Here is a 17,685-nt window from a genome sequence, read left to right on the forward strand (position 1 = left end):
AGGGGAGGCAGGGCAGGATTAACAGATTTTATTCTGCACCTGGCTATCGGCCACTTGTGACCCAAGGAAGATGCCCAGGTGCTAGGATGGCGCCAGACGTCTACACCATCTGAAAGCGCATATGGTTTTCACATACAGCTGTACCTTGGAAGTCAAACAGAATCCGTTCCAGAAGTCAGTTCAACTTCCAAAACGTTCTGAAACCAAGGCTTGGCTTCTGATTGGCTGATGGAAGTTCCTGCAGCCAATCGGAAGCCACGGAAGCCCCGTCAGAGGTTTGGCTTCCAAAAGAATGTTCGAAAACTGGAATGCTCACTTCCGGGTTTTGATCGTTCAGGAGTCGATTTGATCAGGAGCCCAAGGCGTTTGAGATCCAAGGAATGACTGTACTAGCAACACATCCTGTAGAGTTATGTATCAGTTATGTTTTATCTGCACAATCAGAATGAATTTCAGGAACCAAAAAGTCCTATTGGGAAATAAGACTTTAGAGCTGCCTTGTCCAAAAATGGCAACTACACATTCCGTTCTGGAGACGGTAACCCTGGCTTAAGGAACCATTTGGCACCTAGCTTATATACCTGAGTTTCTAACACTGCTTCCAATCTTGAAGCATCCTGCATTTGTCTGATGCTAGTGGCCGCAGGACACTCCATAATTCATGGTCCGGTAAAGGTAAAGGGACCATTAGGTTTAGTCGCGGACAACTCTAGGGTTGTGGCGCTCATCTCGCTTTATTGGCTGAGGGAGCTGGCATACAGCTTCCGGGTCATGCGGCCAGCATGACTAAGCCGCTTCTGGCGAACCAGAGGAGCGCACAGAAACGCCGTTTACCTTCCCGCCAGAGCGGTACCTATTTATCTACTTGCACTTTGACATGCTTTCGAACTGCTAGGTTGGCAGGAGCAGGGACCGAGCAACGGGAGCTCACCCCATTGCAGGGATTCGAACCACCGACCTTCTGATCGGCAAGTCCTAGGCTCTGTGGTTTAACCCACAGCGCCACCCATGTCCCGGTTTTGTAGGATACTCCAAATGGGGAGAAGCCATTTTGGCATAGTGAAGTGGTTTTCAACCAGTGTTCCGTGGCACCCTGGGGTGCCTTGAATGATAGTCAGGGGTGTCGCAGGCAACACTGGCCTCTGTCCCTCTTTCCTTCCCTCTCTCCCTCCTCAGATGCCCTCTTGTGTTGCGGCTTTTGTTGAAGCAGCCCTAGCTACAAGCTCCCCAGGCAAATGGTGCCTCTGAGGCTGGCCAGGGGGTGCTTCCCAGGCCCCTGTGGGGCAGTGTGAGGAGGCACCTCTCTTTGGGGCAGGTGGGGGGCAGCTCAGAGACCAGAGATGGCAGCTCTGGCTGCCCAGAGGACTCCCAAGGAGAGGGGAGAAGAGAGGAGGCTGAGGGAACACTCCACAAGGGAGGGTGTCTGAAAAGGGGTGAGGGGCTGCCAGCCCTGCAGGCAAGGGGTGACATAACGGGGCTCCTGAGCCCCACAGGGGTGCCACAGAAAGAATATTGCTGCTCAAGGAAGCTGTGGACCCCCAAAGGTTGAAAACCTCTGGCATAGTGGGATTAATTCTTTAGCATATTGATGTTGTGTTTTTACAGTCGGGGAGATCTGCTGCTTCAGATGTCTCTGAAGACACCTTGACTTTACTTAATAGTGTGCACTTTGGGGGCATGGGGTGGGGAGGGGAGGGGAGGGGGGAGACGACACCAGCAGCTAAATGTCCTGGGCCAATCCTAGTTCAAGCCTGCTACTTGCTTTCCAGGAGCAATGCTCAGCACTGCAGCTATGAGTGTGTGTTTATTTCCAAAACAAGCCCAAAATGTTTTCAGTCTTATTTGGCCAACAGATATCCACTCTAGGAATGACGTGAACCCAACAAACACCAATTATCTGAAACATTCATCTATTAATAGGTAACTAGCAGAAAACTGGTGGTGGAGGTGTATTGCGGGGTGGGTACAGAGAGACAGAATTATATGCACTTTATTATCTGATTCTAAAGCCTATGCAGGTTATCATAAGTGCAGTTAAGACTATTGGGGGCTGGAAAATAGTAGGCAATACAGAGGAACATAACAGAGAATGTGTGTGTGACATGGAGAAATGGGATGGAATGAGGTTCCTCCTCCCTCTCTCATAAGACCAGAACCTGGGTTTGCCCCCAAAAGCTGAATGTTGCAATATTCATGGCTTATTCACACATCACATAGTTAAAAAGGGTAGAATTCTCTGCTACAACCAGGATGGAGAACAAGCCTACCAATGGCTACTAGTCAAGATGGTTTTCTACCACATCCAGTATCAAAGGAGATGGGCCCATAAATACCAGTCACTGGGAATCGCATTGTTGCGCTCAGGCCCTTTTGGATTTTCTAGAGACATCTGGTTGGCCACAGTGAGAACAGGATGCTGGCCTAGATGGGCCTTTCGCCTGATCCAGAAGGCCTCTCCTTATCTTCTTGCATAATGCTGAGACCACAAAGACCTGAAAAAGATTTGCTGATCCACAAGCTACAGCAATGAGAGCAGGACCCACATTACTGGTATGAATGGGTATCATAACCAGGAAGCTGTTTGGGGGGCACAAAATTGAAACCTGGGGCAGTTTGCAGGAAAAGCTGCACATTGTTAGGTTTCCTTGCTTCTTCCAGACTTCGATAAAAGTTTTCATGCAGCACTGTGAGATCAAGAAGAGGAAACATACCTGGGAAGAACTAGGCGAGGTGGACTCCACAGCAGCGACAAAATAAGAATTTTATTAACAGAAGATATACACACATGCAAACACACACACATACTCTCTCTCTCTCTCTCAGCAAAATAAATAAGTGCAAAAATGAACAAAAGCTTCCAAGCAAGAACAGAGAGGTTTAGTCTAACCTTGTTGAGATGGGGGTTCCTGGTGATGTCATAGCCCCTCTTCTTCACCCCCCTGGCTTTAGTGGGGGAAGGATAGGCGTCTCCAGAGTAGCAGCACCTGTTCTGGGGGGAGCTGAACACCTGGAGCCGCAGCGTGGCCCCCGCCAGCCGAAGGACGCTTCTGCTAAACGTGGGCATCATCAGCATCGTTGCACAAGGCAGCCGGGTTCGATCTTGAGCTGTTTTCGAGACAAAGGCACACACATGCAAAAGGTTGCACTGAGCAAAGGCGGGTCCTGCCAGCGCCACCAATAGATGGGATGGGATTTGGGGGCGGGGCTGGGGGCTCCCTTTGCATGGAAGGTTAACGGCGCCCTCCCCAAAAGGCCCCCCACCCCAAATTCTGTCCTCGTCTCCCCGGACCAGAAATGCAAAAGGATAAAAATGACAAAGAGCCACCTCTTTCTCTGCCCGGATCAGGGCCCTCTCAGTCACATCACCAGCCGGCAAGTGCATCCAGCAGCCTTGGAGGAGGCGACCCTGCAAATCGAAAGCAAACCCCAGGAAGCAGATCAAGTAACCAAATTTGCAACCCGGAGACTGGCTGCTGCGGAACGGAGCCCCGCGGCGCCTCCGCCTCCCAGTTTCCGTCCTCGACCCCCATCTGGGTTGAGACGCTGGTGCTCCAGGACGGAGGGGAGAGGAAAGAGGAAAAGTTGTGCTTTAGCAGAGAGAGATCCTTATGGGGGAAACAGAGCGAGGAAAGGAGAAGGCGGAGCTGAGGTTCGCAGGCGCCGTGCGCTCTGCGTAATCTCCAAGGTTGCACCTGAAATCGAAGGAATTTGGCTGCAGCTAGGGCCAGGATGTGTTGACAGTGATGCAGGTAGAACCACAGAATTGTAGAGTTGGAAGAGACGCTGAGGGTCATCTAGTCCAACCCCCGCGTCCCCGCATGCAGGAATCTCAACTAGATGTCAGATGGCCATCCAACCTCTGCTCGAAAACCTCCAAGCTAGCAGAGTCTACCAGCTCTCGTGGGAGTCTGTTCCACTGTCCAACAGCTCTTACTGTCAGAAGGTTCTTCCTGATGTCTAGTCAGAATCCCCTTTCATGTAACTTGAAGCCATTGGTTCGGGTCCTACCCTCCAGAGTGGGAGGAAACATGCTTGCTGCATCCTGCATGTGACAGATATTTGATACAGTGGTACCTCAGGTTAAGAACTTAATTCGTTCTGGAGGTCCGTTTTTAACCTGAAACTGCTCTTAACCTGAAGCACCACTTTAGCTAATGGGGCCTCCCGCTGCTGCCGTGCCGCCAGAGTACGATTTCTGTTCTCATCCTGAAGCAAAGTTCTTAACCCGAGGTACTATTTCTGGGTTAGTGGAGTCTGTAACCTTAAGCGTCTGTAACCCGAGGAACCACTGTATTTGAAGATGGCTACTGTATCTCCCCTCAGTCTCCTCTTTACCAGGCTAAACATACCCATTTCCCTGGGAAAGGCTTGCTATTTCCTATTTAGTTAAATAATCCATAAAAAGGTAAAGATAAAGGACCCCTGACAGTTAAGTCCAGTCGTGAACGACTCTGGGGTTGCGGCGCTCATCTCGCTTTACTGGCCAAGGGAGCCGGCATTTGTCCGCTCTGCAGACAGTTTTTTCGGGTCATGTGGCCAGCATGACTAAGCCACTTCTGGCGAAACCAGAGCAGTACACAGAAATGCCGTTTACCTTCCCGCCAGAGCAGTACCTATTTATCTACTGTGCTTGCACTGGTGTGCTTTCAAACTGCTAGGTGGGCAGGAGCAGGGACCGAGCAACGGGAGCTCACCCTGTCACAGTGATTCGAACCACCGACCTTCTGATCGGCAAGCCCAAGAGGCTCAGTGGTTTAGACCACAGCACCACCCACGTCCCTGTAAATAATCAATAGGAACTTGGAAAACTGTCTAATAGTCAGACCATCTTCCATCTAGCTCAGTATTGCCTGCACTGACTGGCAGCAGCAAACCAGGGTTTTAGACTCCAGCAGCATTCACATTCGTTTCTTTTTACTGATGTTTCCCCATCTGCAGAAAAGAACAGAACTGGTGATATGACAGCCATTTTCAAATATCTGAAGGGCTGCCACATGGAGCAAGCTTGTTTTCTCCTGCTCTGGAGGGTAGGACTCGAACCAATGGCTTCAAGTTACAAAAAAGGAGATTCCGACTAAACACCAGGAAGAACTGTTCCACAGTGGAATAAGCTACTTCCTTCACTGGAAGTTTTTCAATGGAGAATAATGGCCATATGTCTGGGAACCTTTAGCTGTGATTCCTGCACTGCAGCGGGTTGGACTAGATGACCCCTGGAGGATCCCTTCCAACTTTGTGGTTCTGTGATCACAAACTTGCTGAAGTGAGGGAGGTATTTGTAAAATGGTATTTGCATTTCATGATTGTAAGCAATAAAAATAAAATTAAGAAAGAAAGGACCAGCTTATATATACAGGGGTACCTCGGGTTAGACGCAGGTGGCGCTGTGGGTTAAAGCCTCAGCGCCTAGGACTTGCCGATCGAAAGGTCGGCGGTTCGAATCCCTGCGGCGGGGTGCGCTCCCGCTGCTCGGTCCCAGCGCCTGCCAACCTAGCAGTTCGAAAGCACCTCCGGGTGCAAGTAGATAAATAGGGACCGCTTACCAGCGGGAAGGTAAACGGCGTTTCCGTGTGCGGCTCTGGCTTGCCAGAGCAGCGATGTCACGCTGGCCACGTGACCCGGAAGTGTCTCCGGACAGCGCTGGCCCCTGGCCTCTTGAGTGAGATGGGCGCACAACCCCAGAGTCTGTCAAGACTGGCCCGTACGGGCAGGGGTACCTTTACCTTTACCTTTACCTTTACCTCGGGTTAAGTACTTAATTCGTTGTGGAGGTCCATTCTTAACCTGAAACTGTTCTTAACCTGAAACACCACTTTAGCTAATGGGGCCTCCTGCTGCCGCTGTGCCACCGGAGCACGATTTCTGTTCTCATCCTGAAGCAAAGTTCTTAACCCAAGGTACTATTTCTGGGTTAGTGGAGTCTGTAACCTGAAGCGTATGTAACCTGAAGCGTATGTAACCTGAGGTACCACTGTACACAGAAAATAGAGTGGGAGTTTTGGAGAAGACTTCCTCACAATGAGGTGATGTGCACGCACACACACACACACACACACACACACACACACACGACTTTCATTCCACAGAGGGTGGGAGGAGAAAGCTTTGACTGTTCACTTCGCTGCTTGGTCACTGGTCAGTCCTCATCAATATACTTTCCCCTGAGCCTGCTAATTAGTTTTAATTGGGCCGGTCTGTGTTTTGGATTGTCGGGGGTTGTAATCATGTAAGAAGCAAAATAAGTGTGGCAAGAAGTTGATGCTGCCATGGCTTTAATCCTGTGCCTCTGGGCGCACAGAGGGGGGTCTTGGAGGAGCCAGACTGGTAGTAGCGTTCTACAAAACAAATTTCTTCGCCTGGGTCAACAAGACGGTGAATCCAATTCAGGGCAGTTTGGTACATGTGCTGGTAAATCCGACTCAGAGGAAAAAATCCACTTGGGCACTTCGTTGCAATGAAAGGGAGATGAGGTGTGCAAGAGGTCAGGCGAGTGCAAATGATCTCTTGCACAGCTCCCTCTCAGTTCACCAGGGCAGGAGAACCTGAAGGAATGCGCCTCATGGGCCAGATCTTCCTGTATCCTACTTCTTGTTGTTTAGTCATTTAGTTGTGTCCGACTCTTCGTGACCCCATGGATCAGAGCACGCCAGGCACTTCTGTCTTCCACTGCCTCCCGCAGTTTGGTCAAACTCATGCTGGTAGCTTCGAGAACACTGTCCAACCATCTCATCCTCTGTCGTCCCCTTCTCCTTGTGCCCTCCATCTTTCCTGTCAGGGTCTTTTCCAGGGAGTCTTCTCTTCTCATGAGGTAGCCAAAATACTGGAGCCTCAGCTTCACGATCTGTCCTTCCAGTGAGCACTCAGGGCTGATTTCCTTCAGAATGGATAGGTTTGATCTTCTTGCGGTCCATGGGATTCTCACGAGTCTCCTCCAGCACCATAATTCAAAAGCATCCATTCTTCAGCAATCAGCCTTCTTTATGGTCCAGCTCTCACTTCCATACATCACTACTGGGAAAACCATAGCTTTAACTATACGGACCTTTGTCGGCAAGGTGATGTCTCTGCTTTTTAAGATGCTTTCTAGGTTTGTCATTGCTTTTCTCCCAAGAAGCAGGCGTCTTTTAATTGTATCCTACTATACCACCCTAAATGGTTCCCTTAGTCTAGCATTGAAGCACCTTACCTCAAGGGTTATAGGTTGCGCCATCTTGTACGCTGTGAGGAAGAAGAGGAGTGGATGAAGAAACCTGCTAGGTGATTACTTGGAAGCTGTGGTGTATAGCTTTTGAAAGAGGCATAGCTGCTATCCAGGTCTGATTAGTTACTCCCAAAAGATGTGATATTTCGAAATGCGTATGGTATGCAGGCAGCCTGTGGGCCTCTGTCCAATTCCATTTGGGTGACAGGCAACTTTGTTTTTCCTTTACAGCTCAAACAAGTGTGGCTCTGGATACCTGGCCTCAGTTATGGATGCTGAGAATGGATAAACTGAAACTCCTTGGGGTAGTTGACTCCTTGCTCATGTTACTCTCTAAAACTGATTTCATGTAGGTGGTTGGAAGGGGGAAACGCAGGAGAAGAGGGTAGGAGAAAGAGAGAAAGGAGAAAGGAAAGAGAGGAAAGAGAGGAAAGAAGAAAGAAAGAAAGAAAGAAAGAAAGAAAGAAAGAAAGAAAGAAAGAAAGATTGGCTAGTATATGCCCCCAACAATTACTCCTGAGGTAATATGGACGTGGGTGGCGCTGCGTGTTAAACCACAGAGCCTAGGGCTTGCTGATCGGAAGGTCAGTGGTTCGAATCCCGCGACGGGGTGAGCTCCCGTTGCTCAGTCCCTGCTCCTGCCAACCTAGCAGTTCGAAAGCACATCAAAAGTAAGAGTAGATAAATAGGTACTGCTCTGGCGGGAAGGTAAACAGCGTTTCTGTGCACTGCTCTGGTTCACCAGAAGTGACTTAGTCATGCTGGCCGCATGACCCGGAAGCTGTACGCCGGCTCCCTTGGCCAATAAAGCGAGATGAGCGCCACAACCCCAGAGTCGGTCTTGACTGGACCTAATGGACAGGGGTCCCTTTACCTTTACCTAATATGGACCTAGTCAGAAAATAGGTTGTCCAAGCCTATATTAAGACTTTGCTTGCAAGTACCTTGGAATTTGAATGGCTTAGTTGCCAAATGTTTTGGCTCCCGAATGATCGAAACGTTCTTTGGAACCCAAATATCTGGCGCAACTTCCGTGGCTTCCGATTGGCTGCAGGAACTTCCCGCAGCCAATTGGAAGCCGCACCTTGGTTCCAGAACGTTTTGGAGGTCAAATGGACTTCCGGAATGGATTCCGTTCAACTTTCAAGGTACGTCTGTAATCAGTGCACATTGTTTGTTTGATGGTGTTTTGTGCAAACACTCCAGTTTTGCACACCCATGTCCTTAGTGCCTGGAAATGTTGGAAACACATGTGCTGTTTTACCACAGCATTGCTATTTTATTTCCATTTTTGTAGGCTATGTTTACAACAGATCATAGGTTGCTTTGCAGCCAAGCGGGCTAATCATTACCTCTCTGTCTTTTTTTAATAGACCCCCTGTTTCTGTGCCTTAAACTTGATCTGCAGATAATCAGCAAGAATTACTGCTTATCTCCAGGCCATGAGAAAGTTCATTTGCTGATTTATACATGTTCGGGTTCACCTACTGGTTTCTATTGACCTTGTCCACAGTTAAAGGGGCAGAAACACGCCAGGCAGAGTTTTATTTTCACTGCCAGTTGGCAATGCTGAATGTAACATGGAAACAGCCATTTTTAATGCAAGATAGAATTATAAACTCAGAGGGGAGCGATTTAGACCCCATAATCCTGCCCCCTGTTTAACAGCAGGAAACTCAAAGCTAGAACCCAAACATCCGATGAAGCCAAGTGCTGGAACGTTCAAGACAAACTATGCAACTAAACTATGGAATTTGCTCCTTACGGTATACTGGGAACTGTAGCTTACTCCCCTCAAAGCTACAATTCCCAGCACCCTTAAAAAATACAGCTCTCAGGATTCCTTGGGGGATGTTCCATGCTTTAAAAGGTAAAGGTACACCATTTATCTTCCCGCCGGAGTGGTACCTATTTATCTACTTGCACTTTGACATGCTTTCAAACTGCTAGGTTGGCAGGAGCAGGGACCAAGCAACGGGAGCTCACCCCGTCGCAGGGATCCGAACCGCCAAACTTCTGATCGGCAAGTCCTAGGCTCTGTGGTTTAACCCACAGCACCACCCGCGTCCCTGCTTTAAAAGGTATGAGGACTTAATTGAACTCCTCCCTGTGGCTCTGTGCTAACAGTATAAAACTTCCCTACTTAGGAAAGTATATGGATTCTAAGCTTATGAGATTACTTCTCAGTTTTATGCTGTGGGATATTTTGGGCAGTGTGGTGCAGTGGTGAGAGTGCCGGACTAGACTCCAATCAGCTGTGAAACTCAATGGGTGACTTTGGGCCAGTCACTGCCACTCAGCTTAACTTACCTCACAGGGTTGTCATGGGGGTAAAATGGAAAAGAGCCATGTACGCCATTTTGAGCTCCTTGGAAGAAACATGGGATACAACTGTTGGGAAAGAGAAAGAGAAAAGAGAAAAGAGAAAAGAGAGAGAGAGGAGAGAGAGAGGTGATCCAGTACTGTTTTCGTATTTGATTTTAAATGCTGGTTGAATTCTTCCTTGGGCTGTTTTGGAAAAGCAGGGGGTTTTCTTAGGGGAAAAGGTGAAATGGAAATAGTGCAAATATATGTCTTGCTGTCAGAGCTGCCTCCAGGTCCCAGCTCACAGAGGACCAACGCTAGGCTGTAGTTATGTACAAAAGTCTTTATTGAGATTCAGTCTCCATTTTAAAGCTGCAGCGTGCAGCTCTACGTCCCGACCTTAGACCGGCGAAGTCCTGTCTGAGTCTCCTCCCCCTCCACACCAGTTTAAGACTCTCGCTTTGCTCCACCTCTTCCTAAATTCCTTTCTCCTCTGGGCCCTCCTGCCCGCTAGGGTCTCATCCTTCCTGGACTCCTCTGACGCTGACCCTGACGATTCTTGCCCCTCCTTCCGGCGGGCTTTAGGACCTGGTTCCCTATCCGGGCTACCTTCTGTGCCGCTCGCCTGTACCTTTGAACTTGGCGCGCGCGCCCAGCCTGCAACTTTCCTCTTAACCGTTAACTCGCTCTCCGATGGAGGCGTGGTCCACCCTGACTCATCTTCTCTCGCTGGTGGTGCATATGTGGGCTCTGACACCTGGGACTCCTCCCCCCCACTACGCTCTGGTGGGGAAGCTGGTCCTGATTTGCAACTGCTGCTCTGGGAGTCCCCGCTGGCCCCTTGCTTCTGGGGTGTCCCCCTTGGGTCGCCCCTTGCCCTGCCCATCGGCGCCCCCTTCTGTGAATCTTCCGATTCGCTGGAGAGGCTCATGGAATCTATCGGGCTGCTGTCATATTCTCCTACGCTGCCCTCGGATTGCTCCCCCTCGCTTTCCATCTCCTCTCCTCCCTGCGCTCCCGCTGAGTCCCTGACACTTGCCTTCACACATTAGGAAGGTTTTTCATTCTTTACGCTGCCAGACTCCCCACTTTTAGAAGAAAAAAGTAGTTGTTGGCCACAAAGAATCCTGAGCTGGAACCCAGAAACTGCCTCAGGAAGAGGAAGGCTGATATAACAATGGGCAAATTTGCTGTTGTTATTGTTATTATTATTATATTTATTTATACCCCGCCTTTTTGCCTTACTCAAGGTGGCTTACAGATGAAATAAGGACAGCCAAAAATATAGGGAAAAATCACAATAACAATTAAACATTAGTAGAATTAATATGACACACAAACACACCACAGATATAGATGATATATTAAAACCAAGGGTGGTGGGACCGAGAGAAGAGCCTCCCCGAAAACCTCAGAACCCAGGCAGGTTCATATGAAGGAAGAGGGTCTATCAGAGAGCTTGGACCTAAGCTGTATAGCGTTTTATAGGGCTTTGAATTGTGCCTGGAAACAGATCCGTAGCCAGTGGAGCTGTCATAACAAGGGAGTTGTATGTTCCCTGTAACCAGCTCTGGTCAACGGTTTGGCTGCAGCTGTTTTGTTTTGTTTAATTGTTAGGTGGAGGAGACAGGGATTGCTTTGTAATGTGCATTTTCCAGATCAGGATCAAAGAGACCTGCACTGATTTCAGTTCTGGGTTGGTTCTTCATATTAGGCTTGCAAACTGAGTGACATGTGAGGGGGAATCTAGCATGATCTGGTGCCATTGATTGCAGCTGAACCTGCTATCACCAAGTCGACCTGCTTATCATCAGGTAATGCTTGCAAATCAAGCTGCAAAGAAGATGGAACTTGATTTGCTCTTTTTTTAAAAAAAGAAAAGAAAAGAAGGCAGCTCTATGCCAGGTGTACTTTTCTCTGGGCTAAACCTTTACGTTATGCTTGTTTATTGCACATGGGCCTGTTCCAACGGTGCTTCTGAAAGGAACAGGGTTTGTGTCCCCAACCCCCTTCTGCAAACCTAGGGAGCGCAACTCGCCCACTCCTGTTGCAAGCCAGTGACTTAACGCCAAGGCGACATGACATGTCAGCTACCAAGTTCGACAACCTCCCACAAAGCAAACCAGCGCTTGGCCCGGCTGTCAACCCTCAAGAACAAACATTACAAATTGGTCAGAAGGAGTCCTAAGGCAAATTGGTCGTTTGTTGGTGCAGCTGGGCGAGTGCTTTGTTTCTGCACTCCACTGAATAAACGCACAAAAGGGAACTAAGTTCCGATACTATTAATATATGTTTACAAGAGAGTTCACAGTGCGAGGGACACCGTAGCATATGTTTTAGAATCCTGCGGAAGCTGGTTTGAGGGGAAGTGCATGCAAAAGCAGCATTTCTCAAAAAATTACAGTATATGTATAGATTGTGGCTAATATCATATGTCCTCAGCTTCCAATACCAGTGGTCAGAGTGCACTGGGACCAGAGCAAGCAGTAGTTTGTCTACATTAGTGAGAGGACTGCCCTTGAAGACTGTTTAGAACAGGCCTTCAGGTGTTTAGACAGCAACTCCCATCAGTCCCAGGTAGACTGGCCAATGTCTAAGACTAATTTTAGTCCAAAATATCTGGAGGACACCCAATTGGTGTAGGGTATTGTTGTTGTTGTTGTTTTATTATTATTATTATTATTATTAAATAATAAAATTTTATTTATATCCCATCCTCCCCAGCCAAAGTCGGGCTCAGAGCGGCTAACAATAGTAAAATCATACAGCATTCTAAAATTAATTCATTATAAAATCAGTTCAAATCAAATTAATGGCAACCATTGGGCTAGAGTTCTGTGAAGAATTACCTTGGCCAAAGGCCTGGTGGAACAGCTCTGTCTTGCAGGCCCTGGTGGAAGGATGTCAAGTCCCACGGGGCCCTAGTCTCTTGTGACAGAGAGTTCCACCAGATCGCGGCCACAGCCGAAAAAGCCCTGGCTGTGGTTGAGGCCAGCCTAACCTCTGTGGCCCAGGACCTCCAAGGTGTTTTTGTTTGAAGACTGTAAGGTCCTCCGTGAGACATTACAGTATTATTATTAATTGAATTTATATACCACCCTATACTCAGAGCTCTCAGGGCGGTTCACATAAAAAGATCACAGTATATAAGATAAAAATAAAAGCAATAAACTAATAATAACCGCCCCCCAAAAAGCCACATTTTAAAAGGGTATGGGATGTTGATCCGGTCAACCAAAGGCCTGATTAAAAAAGAACAGTTTTGCCTGGCGTCTAAAGGTGTTTAATGAAGGCGCCAGACGAACTTCCCTGGGGAGAGCATTCCACAGATGGGAGGCCACTGCAGAGAAGACCCTGTTCTTGTGTTGCCACCCTTCGGACCTCTCAAGGAGGGGGCACATGAAGAAGGGCCTCAAATGATGATCTCAGGGTCCGAGTCAGTTCATATGGAAAGAGGAAAGTTTCATCTGAGCAGAAAGCCATAGTTTGTCTCCTTTTGGGGAAGGATAATCAAGAATATGGTACTCCACTAATCTCTTACCAACATGCTGAGATTTCCTCTTCTAGTTTTATTTACTTTTTAAAATTAAAAGAATGTACTTCAACTCACTTTGACACAGACAGCCATTGGGGGAGCAGAGATGTAAACACATCAGAGGGAGACATGAGAAGAAATATGCTGGATTGGAGTCAAGTTTTGTCTAGACCAGTGTTCTTCAACTTTGCGTCCCCAGATGTTGGGCTGCAATGCCCATTATCCCCAGCCATCTTAGCCACGGATGATGGGACTTGTATTCTGGCAGTGTCTGAGGATCCAAAGTTGAAGAACACTGGTCAATTCTAGCATCCTTTCTTTCCAATTGTGGCCAGCCAGATGTTTCTCAGATGACCACAAGCAAGGCGTTGTAGGAATAGGCCTTCCACATAGTTTGCACCAGAGAAATTGGCATTCAGGAGCTTACTGGCTCTAACCAGGGGATTCGGTTTAGTAATTGTGGCTAAAAGGTCTACAGAAGCCTTTGTCAGCCCGGTGCCTTCCACATGTTTCAGACTTCAGCTCCATCAGCTCCAGCTAGTATAGCTGTTGCTTTCCTGCTCTCTTAGATGACTACACCAGCTTTCTCCAACCTGCCCTCCAACTGTTTGGGGCTACAACTCCCACCAGTTTACTCCTAGCAGAGCAGGCAGAGGATTGCAAACAAAAATTGCTGGTTGCAACCCTCTCAACCTCTGCATGTTATCAGTAAGCAAATTATAAGATTCCCAAAATCTCTGGCGATTTCCCTCCAAATAAATCTTAGCCTTTAAAGCCTGTTCTGAGCATCCAGTTGTTTGAAGGAAATTGGAATGCAGCGTGATATGAAGAAGCATCGTTCCAGTGGGAAATACACGAGGCATGACGTGACACAGAGAGATTAAGGGACGTGTCCAAGGTCATAAATGAGCATCCAAGCCAAGAATAGAGCCTATATCAATTCTCCACCCCGTTTCCGTTGAACTCCCTCATCCGCAGTTGACTTCTTGGATATCTTTGCTGGAGAAGTTGTTGTCTTAGTGGTTGCCAATGTATCATGGAGACAGAAAACATCTGTAAGTATTAAGCTAAGTGGTTTGGCTCGACTCAGAGGCCAATTCCTGGCTCCATTTAGTAATCACCATTATCATTATTATTATTATCTTAAGGATAGATTGTACTTTTCTTCTCTTTAAGCTGAAGAATGAGCAACTAAGAGCACCCCCTTTTCTTACTGTATAATTTTAAAACTTGAATAAAAATTATATAGATAATGCCCCAATCAGCAGTCTAAAATGCCACCATCTAGGACCAGTTTTCCTATGTGATCTGCCCTTTGTCTGGACTTACCCCAATTTGTGCATGAGAAGTCCTGGTGCTATTAAAAATACTACCCACTTGGACACAATTTCAACGTATGCCTACTACATGCTACAATTCTTCATTCTTATTATTTCTCATTGTCATACGGGACATCAGCATTGTTATGCTTCAGCCCAACAAAACAATCTTTTGTCTTTCTGCTGATCCCTGAACTTGTGTCTCAATAAAGTCTGTATTCCTGGCTCCAGTACGTAGCTAAATTGTACCGCCTGTGATTCAGAGTTGGACTAGATGGGCCCTTGGGATCCCTCCCTCTCGACTCTACAATTCTATGATGACTTACGGATACCAGTGGCTTCTGAATCTTAAGTTCTCTTCAGCCAAAATTTGCCAAACCTCCACTTATTTTCTCCCCTTTTTTTGGCCCAGACATTTTCGTAGCCATGCACAAAAATAGCTACCTATTTATAAAATGTCTGCACCCTTCTCACTGTCAGATTATTTGTGAGTCATAGGGTGGGGCTGGGTATTCAGTGTCAAATAAATGAGATTCTTCCAATATGCAAAATGGGAAGGGGGAATTTGCAAGGCAGAAACAGTAGGGAGGTGTCCAGGGACACGTCTCCCACCTGCCCACCCTACTGCTCCTCTATCATGGATCAAGACTGGTCATGTTACTGAAAATAGCTGGGGAGAGGATTCTCTGGGGGGAAAGGTGCCAGACAAAGGATGGGTCAAGCACCTTTGGTGACTGCATTGATACAGAGTGGAGTGGATCCACTTAGTAAAGGGTCTTGCCCCTCCATCTTTGATACCCACAGCTATTGAACTGGTGTCTCCCACATGTGTGCAAGTTATGTTAACTGGCATGCAACCAAAAGATTAAGATTGCAAACCAAAAGATCAATACTGGGTATTAGCTCTTCGTCTATCAGTTGCCATAATACAAGACACCTTAATTAGCATGGATTTTTGATGTTCAGAAGCCAAGCAAACGGGATCTGTTCTGGAGCCCCATTCACAACATGAGCAGAATGGGACACTATAAATAAGTTAGAAATTAAATCGTTATAACAAAAGGAACAAAAAACCACTATGGAAAATCGCATGGAAGTTTTATTTGCTCTCCAGCACCATCTGGTGTTTCATGTTTATAACTCATCCAGAACACTGTTTTTTGACTAATGTAGCTGAGTCCTTGGTTCTCGCCCACAAGGACATCCAAATGGCCACTGCCTTCCCACAGCAACTAAAAGGCAGAAATCTGGTATACAGACAGTCCTAATCACCAGATTTCTACCGAAAAGGGGACTTTAAAAATATTTAACAACCAATGCATAAAATAATATCAACAATATTAGCTGCCACTCTAGCAGAAAGCAAGCCATTTGCTAAGGAATGGAAGAGGGCGTGGGAATTACAGTACCCCGTCACACACTTAAGCCAGCTCAGATTAGATATGAGGGGAATGTTATTTAGGGCAAGGGAGCTGTTCTAGAATGTAAACTGTATTTTACAGTACAGTATTTATATTTGTATTACTAAATATATTATTATTATTATTACTATTATTACTATTATCATCATCATCATCATCATTATATACAGTTGTACCTCAGAAGTCAAACGGAACCCATTCCGGAAGTCCACTGAACTTCCAAAACGTTTGGAAACCAAGGCACAGCTTCTGATTGGCTGCAGGAGGCTCCTGCAGCCAATCGGAAGCCGCGGAAGCCCCACCGGACATTTGGCTTCCAAAAGAACATTTGAAAACCTGAACACTCACTTCCGGTTTTTGATCGTTCGGGAACGAGAACATTTGACTTCCAAGGCGTTCTGGAGCCGAGGTACGACTATACTTATTGATACGCCACCTTTTCCCCTGACAGGGACTCAGGGTGGCTTACAGATAAAAATAGCTAAAAACATAGGCAGAGAAAACAATAATTAAAATAAATAAAAATAAAACATTTCTAGAATTAAAACTATGGATATCTGTAAAAGATCTATTTAAAACGTACAGATAATTGCAATAAAAACAGCACGGTCCCAACCCTTTCATTAAAAACAGTCCATTTCCCAAAGTTTGTAGGAATAAGAAGGTCATATACACATGAAGAATCACAGAATCGTAGGGTCGAAAGGCACTCCAGGGGTCATCTAGTCTAGCCCCCTGCGATGTAGGATTGTGCATGACCTCTGTTGCCTTTGTCTTTCTCTTCCAGGCTAACCGCTTTGCAAATGTATGTAATATGAGGTCTCTCTGTATAATGATTTACTCGGAGCTCGTCTAAGGGCAATGACCAGTCCAACCAGGTGTGTGCCAGGAGAGATAGCATGATAACAAGTGAAAACTTCCAGCTTTTTCACCCGTTTGACCTCTGAAGCCACTTCACACTTTCCTTTGCGATTGTTCGTTCTTTTTATCAGTCGCTTATCGTGCCCGCCTTCCTCTGCGTAGCTTGCTGTGTGGGTCACTCAGGTGCCGGGAAGCAAAAGGGGTATAGAAGCCCACGATAAAACACACGTGAGATCCGTTCCACTAACAAATTATAGGTGGACAGGTGGCTACTTTCCTTTACCGTAGCATGCATCTGAGTGCTCCGTAGGCAAACTGGCTGGCAGTATCATCCTGCCCCCCCAAAAGGGAGCGGGGGGCGGGATTCTGTATTGCTGATTTATACAAGACTGTTATTGTAGACGGCACTTTTGAAAAGTTCATTGCAGCAGAAAAGGAACTTTCTGGACAGGTGTGGAGTTAATGCAAAATTCCATCTCAGAATATGAGAGCTGGCCAGCTCAGCAAGTAATGGTGATGTTCACATGCTGGGTATCTTTCTATCCAGAAGTCAAAGGGTGGTGCAGGATACAGGAGTGGAGGAAGGGGGTGCAGTGGGGGCGGGTCACCCCAGGTGTCACCACTGAGGGGGGGTGACAAAAGGCACTCACTGCGGGGCCTGTACCGTGCTTGAGCCACGAGTCTCTCCTGGGAGTGACGCAGTGGCTTGGGTGCTTGCAGGTTCAGCACTGCCCCAAACGGTCCGCCTGCCGCCTCCCCCTCAGCTGTAGGGTGCCTGAGTGGGAGGAGGCAGGCAGACTCCTCGGAGGCCACATGGAGCATCCTGCCCCTGCTCAAAAAAACCCCCAAAACACACATCCAGAACAAGGCTTCTCACCTGCTCACATTTATGATAGTTGTTCAATCTGAATCTTCGCCCCTCCCACAATAGGAAGGACACCAAACTCCCGCCTTTCCCCTCTTGCCCATCCGTTGCCATCTGATCTTATCTAGTCTCCTAGAATGGAGACTGAGAGGCTGACCTCTGCCCTCCCCACTCTCACT

At 47.4% G+C, this 17,685-nt stretch overlaps 1 protein-coding gene and 1 long non-coding RNA gene across 3 annotated transcripts in view; both read right to left on the reverse strand.

The window, feature by feature from the left end:
* Positions 1-3,604, reverse strand: part of ME3 (malic enzyme 3) — a 98,066-nt gene extending 94,462 nt beyond the window's left edge. The window contains exons 1-2 of one of the 2 annotated variants that reach the window (XM_079973803.1): positions 3,326-3,604; positions 2,888-3,099 (exon numbers count right to left, since the gene is read on the reverse strand). In XM_079973803.1, coding sequence (XP_079829929.1) covers positions 2,888-3,073 — 186 coding nt within the window. In that variant the 5' untranslated portion in view covers positions 3,074-3,099; positions 3,326-3,604. Of the gene's footprint in view, positions 1-2,887; positions 3,108-3,325 lie in introns of those variants that run through there. The other variant, XM_079973802.1, reaches the window with a different exon arrangement.
* LOC307215129 overlaps positions 1-17,685 on the reverse strand; it is a 181,889-nt gene that overhangs the window by 94,462 nt on the left and 69,742 nt on the right. The gene's annotated exons all lie outside the window — the stretch shown is intronic.

Source organism: Podarcis cretensis (assembly GCF_951804945.1).
Source record: "Podarcis cretensis genome assembly, chromosome: 4".
In the NCBI taxonomy this organism is placed as follows: Eukaryota; Metazoa; Chordata; class Lepidosauria; order Squamata; family Lacertidae; genus Podarcis; species Podarcis cretensis.